At 42.1% G+C, this 11,874-nt stretch overlaps 1 protein-coding gene across 2 annotated transcripts; it reads right to left on the reverse strand.

Moving 5' to 3' along the window:
* Window positions 1-1,556: 1,556 nt before the first annotated feature.
* LOC120017481 (vicilin-like seed storage protein At2g18540) lies at window positions 1,557-4,656 on the reverse strand. 2 transcript variants are annotated; one of them, XM_038960261.1, is made up of 3 exons: window positions 2,688-4,656; window positions 2,282-2,400; window positions 1,557-2,136 (listed from the first exon to the last, which is right to left on the reverse strand). In XM_038960261.1, the coding sequence occupies exon 1, from the start codon at window positions 4,569-4,571 to the stop codon at window positions 2,889-2,891; it is 1,683 nt and encodes a 560-aa protein (XP_038816189.1). In that variant the 5' UTR covers window positions 4,572-4,656; the 3' UTR covers window positions 1,557-2,136; window positions 2,282-2,400; window positions 2,688-2,888. The 2 variants fall into 2 exon arrangements, with proteins under 2 accessions (XP_038816189.1, XP_038816188.1); XM_038960260.1 differs by having other exon boundaries at window positions 2,282-4,656.
* Between the last annotated feature and the right edge of the window lie 7,218 nt (window positions 4,657-11,874).

Raw genomic sequence — 11,874 nt, forward strand, 5'->3', positions numbered from 1 at the left:
CAAAAGGAGGGTGGTGCTTGGAATCATTGTTCTTCCTCTGTCGACCATGGTTACCTGCAAGGAAACACGTGCCGTCATCATTGCTTTGCACAAAAAGGGCTTCACAGGCAAGGATATTGCTGCCAGTAAGATTGCACCTAAATCAACCATTTATCGGATCATCAAGAACTTCAAGGAGAGCGGTTCAATTGTTGTGAAGAAGGCTTCAGGGCGCCCAAGAAAGTCCAGCAAGCGCCAGGACCGTCTCCTAAAGTTGATTCAGCTGCGGGATCGGGGCACCACCAGTGCAGAGCTTGCTCAGGAATGGCAGCAGGCAGGTGTGAGTGCATCTGCACGAACAGTGAGGCGAAGACTATTGGAGGATGGCCTAGGTGTCAAGAAGGGCAGCAAAGAAGCCACTTCTCTCCAGGAAAAACATCAGGGACAGACTAATATTCTGCAAAAGGTACAGGGATTGGACTGCTGAGGACTGGGGTAAAGTCATTTTCTCTGATGAATCCCCTTTCCGATTGTTTGGGGAATACGGAAAAAAGCTTGTCCGGAGAAGACAAGGTGAGCGCTACCATCAGTCCTGTGTCATGCCAACACTAAAGCATCCTGAGACCATTCATGTGTGGGGTTGCTTCTCAGCCAAGGGAGTGGGCTCACTCACAATTTTGCCTAAGAGCACAGCCATGAATAAAGAATGGTACCAACACATCCTTCGAGAGCAACTTCTCCCAACCATCCAGGAACAGTTTGCTGACGAACAATACCTTTTCCAGCATAATGGACCACCTTGCCATAAGGCAAAAGTGATAACTAAGTGGCTCGGGGAACAAAACATCGATATTTTGGGTCCATGGCCAGGAAACTCCCCAGACCTTAATCCCATTGAGAACTTGTGGTCAATCCTCAAGAGGCGGGTGGACAAACAAAAACCCACAAATTCTGACAAACTCCAAGCATTGATTATGCAAGAATGGGCTGCCATCAGTCAGGATGTGGCCCAGAAGTTAATTGACAGCATGCCAGGGCAGATTGCAGAGGTCTTGAAAAGAAGGGTCAACACTGCCACTATTGACTCTTTGCATCAACTTCATGTAATTGTCAATAAAAGTCTTTGACACTTATGAAATGCTTGTAATTATACTTCAGTATTCCATAGTAACATCTGACAAAAATATCTAAAGACACTGAAGCAGCAAACTTTGTGGAAATTAATATTTGTGTCATTCTCAGAACTTTTGGCCACAAGGATATGTATTATCCCTATTGATAGTGATTTGCACAGAAGAGAAATGGAACTGCAGTCATAAGTGAATCCCGTATTAATAGGCTGTAACGTTTGTGTGGACTAAAGGGCCCTACACACTTCACGCAAATGCAGCATCATTTTCTCACACAGTTGTAGGTACTTGAGTTTTGGAACAAACTATATACGATGCTCCTTCGCTCTGTTTGCATGAAGTGTGTAGCCTCCTTAAGACGAGTATTATTCCTGAATATTTTTATTTATTATTCATGTTTTTTTCCCTACAGGAACATTGAGGAAATCCTTGCAGCGAAAGGGGAGAAAGTGAAGAGGGTAGAAGAAGAGGCGGCCTTCGAGATTGTTATAGATGAGTCCGGCAAGGATACAACACAGACTGCTCAAGATGCAAAGAAACCTTCACCAGAGTCTGATGACTCAGGGAAATCATGACTAACTCTCTGTGGGTGTGTGTGCGCGCATACATGCATTTGTCGATGGACTGATCACAACAAGGACACCATTCTCTATGAGGGAGAAATAGCTATTACTAAGTAAATGCAACACTTCTTTTGATATTTCTATTTCCATATTGTTTTCATAAGATGTTGATCATTTCTTATCACACTATTTTATACCAACTGAACATTACTGCCAGAATATTCCTTGGGTTTACACCAATCTTACTACTACTGCACTGATCACAATCAAACAGAAAAGGCTGATGCGTGCAATTCATTTTTATTGTAAAGTTGTATGATATAAAGCAGGAAGAATTAACATCCAAAAGCCCATTTAGGGCCATGGCAAACTGCCTATCATAAACCCTCTTCCTCCATGGTGTCCTCCAGCAGCTCATGAAAGCAATGCTGTCAATCCACATGGAAGCAGAACATAGAGTGCTCCTGTAAAACAATTATATCCCATCAGGAATGAATCAAACAGTCATTGAACGAATGGGATTCACAGTAATACATTTGTCTGAGAATTGTCAATCATGAACCCCATTTCTGGAGCCCCTATCCTCTCATCACAAGCCCAAGCACTTACCTCATCTGCTCTTCTGTGTTTTCCTCTTCCTGCCTCCCTCCCTTACATCCTTTCCTATTGATGCTTCAACAGATCTGTTTCTTTGGCTGCTCTTTTCATCTATCTCAGACTTGAACAGGCTTGGAAAGAGGACAAAAGGAAACCAAAGCAACTTTAAAAGAGAAGTAGAAGAGGCAGACTTCAGTTATTTTTGACATGTCTGTTGGCTCTTTTTCCTGTGCTCTTGGTCTTCTCCTTTTCTGCTCATCCTTAGTTATTTAGATAGTTATTTTGGCCATATGTCCATCGGAATTTTAGTTCAATCTCCTCTCTTTTACTCTTATAAAATGTTTTCACCTCTGTTTATCTTGTGTTTTCCATTACTTTCTTTTGATCCACTCAGCTCTTTACTGCTAATCTCATTTACCTTTTATCCCATGGTCCTTCCTGATTCTGTCCATCAGAACTTGAATTCTGTATCTTCTACTGACCTCCTGATAAACCACTCTGGTCTCCCTTCCTCCTCTCTCATGTTTCCTCCTCTTCACCCTCATGCCTGGCTTCCTTATAATATTTTCCTCCTTTTGCTTATTTTCTCATTTTTTTTGTTAGTATTTTCTTTTGTCATCTACTCAAAAGTTGTCAATGCCTCGTCCGCCGCTTTCTTCTGCTTCTTCCTTGTTCTCCTCTTCGCAGACTGTGTGTGAGCGGTCTCTGGACGCTGCTCCCTCTCTTCCCTCCGCACAGAGGCGTCAGATGTAGACGCTGTGACCTCGTATGCCACCACCTGTTTTGCTCTCTGTGTCTGCCCTTTTTTCTGACACAGCGCACGCCTCTTTTCTCTTTCAATCTGTGCATTCCTCTCTTCTCTCTCATACAGTTTCTCCATCTCCATCTTGAACCTGGCCTCGTGATCTTTTATTCTTTGAAGCTCTGCTCTCTTCTTATCCTCGTCCCGTATCCTTGTCTGCCTTTTCTGTTCCTCCTTCTCTTGTTCCTGCTGTATCTTCAATCTCCTTTTCTGTTCCTCTTTCCTCCTCTTCTCTTCTTTCTCTCGTGCCTTTTGCTGCATCTCCAACACCTTCATTCTCTCCTTTTCCCTGTTCCTCTCCTCCTCCATCCTCTGTTTCTCAATCTTTTTCAACATCTCTGCCCTCTTTTTCTCCATCTTTTTCTCTTCCTCTGCCCTCTTTTTCTCTTCTTTTGCACGGGCCTTCTGTTGCATCTCCTGCTTCTTTCTTTCTTTTTTCTCTCTTTTTTTCTCTTGCTCTTGTCTCTTTTTCTCATGTTCGATCTTTAGTTTCATCTCTGCCTTCTCCCTTTTCCTCTGCTCCTCTAACTTGTTTTTTTCCATATTTTCTGTCCTTTTCCTTTCCTCCTCATTCAATTTCTTCAATTTCTTCTGTCTCTTTTCCCACTTTTTGAGCTCTTCGTCCCTGGCTTTTTCCTTCCTCCTTTCAATCTTCATCATCTCTTCATTTCTCTTAGCCTCGTCCTTGAAATATTTGATCCTGTCTGCGTAGCTCATGGCATTAAGTTCTTCTTTCCCTCGGCTTGCCATCATAGACAATGCATTGGCGGTTGCATATCTCCCTTCCATTTTACCACTATCAATCTCCTTCCTGTCCCTCTCACCATAAGGTTCCCTGTGTAGACATCTCTGCTGTTGTCCACTCATGCTCTCCTCACTTTCACTACTCCCCTCCTGACTTGTGACCTCACTCACACTCTGAGACACATCATCCTCAGACGAGCACGAGGGAGTCACAGCCTTCTCAGTGATGACGCGGAGCGCCTTGATGTAGTCAGCTTCTGTGTTCACCCTGTGAGCGAGCGGGCACAGCTCCTCGTAAATGGACTTCCATGTGAGTGACTCCTCACAAACGTCGTCAGGCAGGTATAGATCAGATGATTGCCTCTTGAGCACATTCACAACGTCTGCCAGGTCTTGCTGGGTGTCCCCCTGAGTGTCCTTTTGGGCGGCCACTGGCGTGGCGTCTGGGCTGGCCGGGCGCTCGGGGGCTGTGGCAGGGGTATTGGATTGTTCTACTGCAGAGGAACAGGAGGCCTCAGTGTCATCGTTCTTGTCATCGTTGTTTACCCTTTTCTTCAGAATCTCTTCCTTTCTCTTTTGGGCCATCCTCTCTTTCAGCTGTGCTTTATACATATTTGCAATTTCTGCGCCTCTCCGTTGAACTTCCTCAGACAATTCCTCAGGCGATGCAATCTCTGGCCTGTTGACCTCATCCTTAACCTTTTCCTGGCCAGTCAATGAGGATCTGGGGTGGACATGCGGATGGGTCTGTCTCATCCGGGCAGGAGGGCCGGAAGCCAGGGGGTGGGATGGGACAGCAAATCGGTGTGAAGCGTGTGGGTGTGACGTCTTGAACTGAGAAGGAGGCCATTTATCAGGGGAGGTGCAGCTCTGTGTGTCCAGAGGGGGAAAGATTGAGTGTTTCTTAGATGGGTCCTTCTGGGTGCCGGCAGCATGCTGGTCAGGCTCCGATTGGCTGTTGGCGAGGTACCTATGGAGGTTGTACCAGGGGAAAGCTGGCAGTGTCGGGGAGACGGGACAAAGAATGGAGGAGGTGGAGCGCTGCTTGATCACCCCTTTATCCACCCCAATCTGTATGATGACAGACACATTTGTATTACTTAAAAGCTTGATGGTGATTGTTATTACCATCTTAAAACAATTACATGTGTATGGGTAATAAATATCATAGAGAAAACATGTTTTATTACTGTATATTAGCCTATTAGGAAAATGAACTTTTGGAATCATTCCAATTCAGAAATTCTTCCATTCTTTTTCAACTTTTGTCTAAGAATGCAGATCTTCCTAAGAATACTACCATTGCAGAATGCAGACCTTCTTAAGAATACTACCAGTGCAGAATGCAGACCTTCCTGAGAATACTACCAGTGCAGAATGCAGACCTTCCTCTGAATACTTCCAGTGTTCCGTTTTTTTCTTGCCTTCTTATTTCACTATTCTATCTATTTAGATCTCATTTCTGTGTATCAGGATTGGGAACATCTAAAGCAACTACAGTATATCTACTTATATGAAAGTCTGATTAAAGAAAACTGCTCTTGTTACCTCCTCCAAGAGTTGGTGCAGCCTAAATATTTCTCCATACAGCGCCTTAATCTCCCTTATGTTTCCTCGCTCAGTTCTCCATGTCTCTCTAGCCAATCTCCAATGGGCGAGGTCAAGGTCATGGATATCCTCCCGCATGCCTAGTTCAACCTGGGTTCCCTTCTCATTTAGTCTCTTCTTTTTCCTCTTCTTCTGGGTTGAATCGGTGTTCTCCTTGCCCTGCCTACACACCTTTAGGGCAGTAGGGATATTGAGAATAGAACATGGTATATTTAATTTTACTCATTGGATTATTATGTGCCTTCCATTGTATTTCATTGATATACAATATCAATAAGGTATAATGTTGACACTAGATCAAGCCGTAGTTAGTACAAAGTTTACACTGATTGGCCATACATGATTAGTCTGGACCACTTTAGTGGGTCGTAGATTTAGCCTGCAGATGGGACTTACATTAAGGCTGGGGAGTTGTGAGGAGTTGTGAGGCTGGTGTGTTCTGGGCCTGTGGAGTTCAGTAGTTTCTGTGCAGAAATCGTCCTGTGCAGTCCGATTTGCCCATGGCTAGAAATGAAAATGATGACAAACATGCAGTCAGTAATGAGGTTATCGTGATACAAGTTTGTTATTTTCAATCCTAGAAAAGCTCATAGGCCTATATGTCAAAGTGATGATTTTAAATCACTGGAGTTTTGACTATGAGGGTGGTGAGAGAAAAGAGATTCTAACCATTCTTATGATGAGCCTTGGGAAGGAGAACTTTCCCATAGTTCCTTCAATTACAGTAATCCTGAAAAAGATACAATATGGCTTCAAAATATTATTATTTAAATCATCTAAATTAAATTGTGTCACAAAGTAGGCCTTTTCACACTAAATCACAAGTGGTCACAACTACTTACCACCAATCACTTCAAAAATAACCATCCAAAATATAGAAATGATTTTGACCCTGAATTGAACTTGTAAGTGTTGCTGTAATGTGACAGTAACGCTATGTCAAACCATTTAGGCTGTCATCATATCAGAATACAATCATTTATGACATCACAATTGTGATGTAATGTGGTGCCATGGGAGACCACACCCACCCTGACAGACAGCAAACACCAGAGCCACATAGGCCTATAAACCAATTTATCCATTTCTATGTTTGAAATACAGTATATTTTGTACTAGTCAGCTCATAAACATAGTAAAAACCACACTGTAGCAATGTGTATCACTTCACAGCTACTGTACATGATGCATCATGAGTGGTTGTCCTCTGATGGGACCCTATTCCCTACATAGTGTACTACTTTTGACCATGGCCGATAATGTACTTTATAGGGTTGATTTGGGATGCACATAGGACTATGTAAAAAGTACCTTTGTTCGTCCTCACAATCAATTTTGCGTTGACATTAAATAATTTTTGCTAAGTGAAATTTATGGGACAACAAGAAAGAAATGTATTCATAATAAAAACTGTACATCATTTTTTACGTTTTTGCAGAGGAGGTCTTAGTCGCACAATTACACATCAGTTTAGTGCAGTACTTCTCAAGTGAATGATAGCAAACACTTCATTGAAGAATCCCGTCCATAGTTCCCACCCCTACTGTGAACCAATCACTGATGAAGGGGTGTAGACTTCGACTACCAAACTCTGACTTGCCTCAACAAAAAAATTGGTGCACGCGAACAGCTGAAAAAAACCTACCGAACACCAAAATGAACAAAAACTTCACAAAATGTATAAGCTTAAACTGTTTCGACTGGGAAGCATGTGACAGCCTTTTAGGAAGGTGGACGAGCAAAATCCACCATCGTAGTACGGATGAAGCCTGAGCTGGAATGTGAAGCTAACTGAAGCTGGCTAGATTTAATAGACCCTGAGTAGATCTAGCTTGCTTCTTGGTATACCACTCTGGGAACACCCTGGACTTACGACATGGGCTCTATGCTACATTATGGACAGTACTGTTCACTACTCTATACTATGGATGCACATGACCACTGTCTATACTGCACTATACATGAACACTAACACTGTCTACACGGTTTCCCACAGCAGATATTTATTTTCTGTCATTGGGGAGCCCACCATCATAGCCAAGATCCACAACAAGATATCAGAGATGGGCCAGAGAACACATAGGACTGAACTAACCATCCAGAAAGTCTGACCGCTCTACAACTGTGGCTGTATGACATGCCATACTCTTTTTGACCAGACGGCATCAGATACATGGCCTACACATACTAAGACAGAGGAGCGCTGTTTTGCTGTCTCAGATGCTTTGTCTGAGGTTGATGTGTCTTTCTGTCAATAATGTACAACTGCAGCCCACATTTCGGGGTGTTCCTGCATGAGGGCAGTCCTGCATCTGCCACATTATGCACAGTACTGTTCACTATATGCTATGTATGCACATTAACACTGTCTATACTGCACAATCTGTTGTTGAGGTTGATGACCTAAAAACAAGTGGTCACACCTGCATCTGTTCTGGTGACACAGGAGTTTGAAGTGGAGGGAGTACAGGGCTTAGCATGTCCCTCAAGGAGGCTAAAAAAAGATTTTGACTTGGAAAAGTTGAATATTTTCAGGAGTCGGGTAATTGGTTAAGGGAGGAGGATTGGAGGGAAAGAGAGGAGGTTGAATAGACTGAGGGAGGCAGAGTATGGGTTTGTATCTGTTGAAGATAGCAATGACAAGGGAGAGGGTATGACGAGGAAGATTGGTATCAAGTTCAAACAGATTGGGCCGGACACCAGTTTGAGTTCTGGAGGTGAAATGGAAGGGGTAGAAGGTGTTGTGGAAGTTGGGTGGAAAAGATGGTGGGTGCTGTTGAGTCGGTGAAGGTAACCCTGAGTGGAGGTGTCTGGTGCGAGAGAGGCAGGTTTAGGTGGCCAGGGTCATTGTAGTGGAGAAGATGTTGTATGCAGAGGAAGTGGAGGGTGGATGAAGGGTGAGGGATTCTGAGAGGATCCCTGTGAATAGTAGATCTTTGCCAGAACAGAGGGATAGGCCAATGAGTGATATATGTTTCAGTGAGGTTGGCTTAGCATTCATAGCAATTGTTATCAGCTGTACCGCAGAGATGACACGTAAGTCATAGAAAATAGATGTTGTGGTGGCAGCTGCAGAGAAGAACTTGGGGGTACGAGATTCGATTTCAGAAGAGTTACAGGGTGTGTTGAGTAGTAGTGTCTCGCCCTCTCGGGTCGTTGGCCTGGGGTAGGATAAGACAGGGTTAAAGTAGTGGAATAAGGTGATGGGTTTTAATGAGTGTAGGGTTAGTTAGTAGGGTCATTAAATATATATTTGTATGGATTTTTTCACGTTTCCCCTTATACCATTTTGTATAACAGAGTGTAATGGATTCATACAATAGTTCAGTAGAGGGCGATAATGCAACATATTGGATGCCAACCGTCTTTAAACCTCACCGAAGAAGAAGAAGAGAAGGAGAATGCACCTGTTCTTTTGTGATTGCTGCCCTGCCCACTATTTGACTGGAAGGAGAGCTATTGCACAAATTTGTTTGTGCTGTTTCTTTGATTGTTTTTTTTCCAAATCTTGGGGGACAATTGTTGCTGCAACATGGTTTGGTTTCTGATTCTCATCTGGTTTGTCCAAGGTAGGACCAGTCATTTTGTTTTTGTGACATCCTGCTTTTGAGTGTTTTCCATTTGATGTAGGGCAGGCGAATCGGTTCTTCATGTTATGTAACATGTATTATGTTACCTTTGTGTATTTCAGTGGGCAGTGTTCCGATCACCAATTTCACAAATGCTACTACTTCAAATGCTACTATCCCTGCCACAGGTAGGCAGGCCTGCATTTGGGACCAGTCATTTTGTTAGGTGATAGGCTGAAAGCTAGGCCTGTTATCTGTTTTCCATGTTTTTATTTAATGTAGGCCAGCTGTACTGCAAAACTGTTATTGTACTGTTCCACTTTGTAATATTTTATTTCTGTGTTTCAGTGGACAATTCTAAAAACCCCATCAACAATTCTACAAATGTGACTTTCTCTGCCACAGGTAGGCCTATACTGTGATTTTCAAGTCAGTCACTTGGGATGATGGGGCCCAAAGAAACAATTCATTCTGTTGTCTTCAAGTTTATGGCTTGTCTATCAATAAACATAATGATATTACAAAATGAGTTTGTTCACAATTCCTTTTAGGTTCTACTGCCTCAATGGGGACACGCCACAGACAAAATGATTGGGTTAAAACGCCTGAAACTAGAGAAGGTAACGCATTCATTAGATGAAGCGCACAATCCTGGACCTCTACCATGAGGTCTGGACTTTAATGGCACTGGAGGTAGTGACTTGTAACTAGTACATGTCAGTGTGGTTGTTTCAGACCCTCTCTCTCTGTTACAGAGGACTTACAGTTTGACCTTGCTATCATGGAGGGAGACATTCTGGTTTCGGTGAGTCTATTATCCTTGCTTTCTGTCCTGTTACTGCATCTTTTAGGCTGATGAATCAGATTGATACCACCTTCTGGTATACACAGTCTGAAGCTAATGACTGCAAAATCATTCAAGCCAGATTGTTGAACAGAATTACATTTGAACTTGCTCTACTGGTTGTCCATGGTGTTGGTCCTTCAGATGGTTGAAATTTGAGCCAATATATCCACAGGAAAATATACAATGCATGCATACTAACTGAAGTGCCAGGTGATAGAAATTTCAACTTCAGTACCGCCACTCTAAAAAGTTGTGTTAACAGTACTTTCCTGTGGATATTTTTAACCATCTGAAGGATCAACACCACGGACCACCAGTAGAGTAAGTTTCAATGTCATTTCATTCAACATTCTGTCTTGTAAAGAAACCTTAAACGATTTTGCAGTCATTAGTTTCAGTCTGTGTATACCAGAAGCTGGTACAGTGCCTTCCGAAAGCATCATACCCCTTGACTTATTTCACATTTTGTTACAGCCTGAATTCAAAATGGATAAAATACAAATTCAAACCCATCTACACAAAATACCCCATAATGACAGTGAAAATGTTTTAGAAATGTTTGCTAGTTTATTGAAAATGAAATGCAGAAATATCTCAACTATTCGCATCCCAGAGTGAATACTTTGTAGAAGCACCTTTGGCAGCGATTACAGCTGTGAGTCTCTCTGGGTAAGTCTAAGAGCTTTCCACATCTGGATTGTGTAACTTCTCAAAATGATTCAAGCTGTCAAATTGGTTGTTGATCACTACTAAACAACCATGTTCAGGTCTTGCCGTAGATTTGTCAATACTGTAACTCGGCCACTCGGGAACATTCTGTCTTCATGGTAAGCAACTCCAGTGCAGATTTGCCCTTGTGTTTTAGGTTATTGTCCTGCAGAAAGGTGAATTATGCTCCCAGTGTCTGGTAGAAAGCAGACTAAACCAGGATTTCCTCTAGGATCTTGCTTGTGCTTAGCTCATTCCGTTTCTTTTTTTATCCTGAAACTCCCCAGTCCACAACGATTACAAGCATACCCATAACATGATGCATCCACCACTATGCTTGAAAATATGAAGTGGTAATCCGTAATCTTTTGGATTTGCCTGTCATTACACTTTGTATTCAGGACAAAAAGATAATTGCTTTGCCACATTTTCTGCAGTATTACTTTAGTGCCTTGACGCCATCAGGATGCATGTTTTGGAATAATTTTATTCTGTACAGGCTTCCTTTTCACTGTCAATCAGGTTAACCTCTTGGGAAAACCCCCCCCCTTTCAATTTCCGCCTGAAGACATACCCAAATCTAACTGTCTCTAGCTCAGGCCCAGGAGCAAGGATATGCATATTCTTGGTACCATTTGAAAGAAAACACTCTGAAGTTTGTGTAAATGTGAATTGAATGTAGGAGAATATAACACAATAGATCTGGTTTTGATAATACAATGAAAAAACCATATGTTTTTTCATTTTAATTGTTGTATCATATTTAAAATGAACAAGATAAAACAAACATCTAGATATGAATATGGGAACAATTTCAGTGGAAAACATAAGAAGGCAACAGTACTTGTGCAAAGTTTCAGAATGATAACTTCCAAAATGAGTGTGCTACATGACATTTATCATGAAGTCACCCAGGTGTCCCACACAAGTAGCCCAAATGTACCCAAGTGGCCAAATTGGTGAAGGTATACATTCTGAAACAAATAACTATACAAAATACCAAAATGGTATTCTAACACCCCCCCCCCCCCCCAAAACAAATTGAGAAAAAAATATGAAAAAGAAAATGTTGGAATTTTTTAAAATAAAAAATATGAAAAAATAAATAAAATATACATTTACAAAATAACATGGGTGACTATTTACACACTTTCAATATTTGGAAGACCCTCAGTCCTCTATCAAATCAAATGCCCTTCCTACATCAGCTAATATCTCAATGTGCTATACAGAAACCCGGCCTAAAACCCCAAACAGCAAGCAATGCAGGTGTAGAAGTACGGTGGCTAGGAAAAACTAGAAAGGCAAAACCTAGGAAGAAACCTAG

The sequence above is a fragment of the Salvelinus namaycush genome, chromosome 22 (genome assembly GCF_016432855.1).
Source record: "Salvelinus namaycush isolate Seneca chromosome 22, SaNama_1.0, whole genome shotgun sequence".
NCBI lineage: Eukaryota > Metazoa > Chordata > Actinopteri > Salmoniformes > Salmonidae > Salvelinus > Salvelinus namaycush.

Excerpts from the sequence above, each read along its gene's own strand:
- LOC120017481 (XM_038960261.1), bottom strand. The coding sequence starts at position 4,571 with ATGAGACAGACCCATCCGCATGTCCACCCCAGATCCTCATTGACTGGC.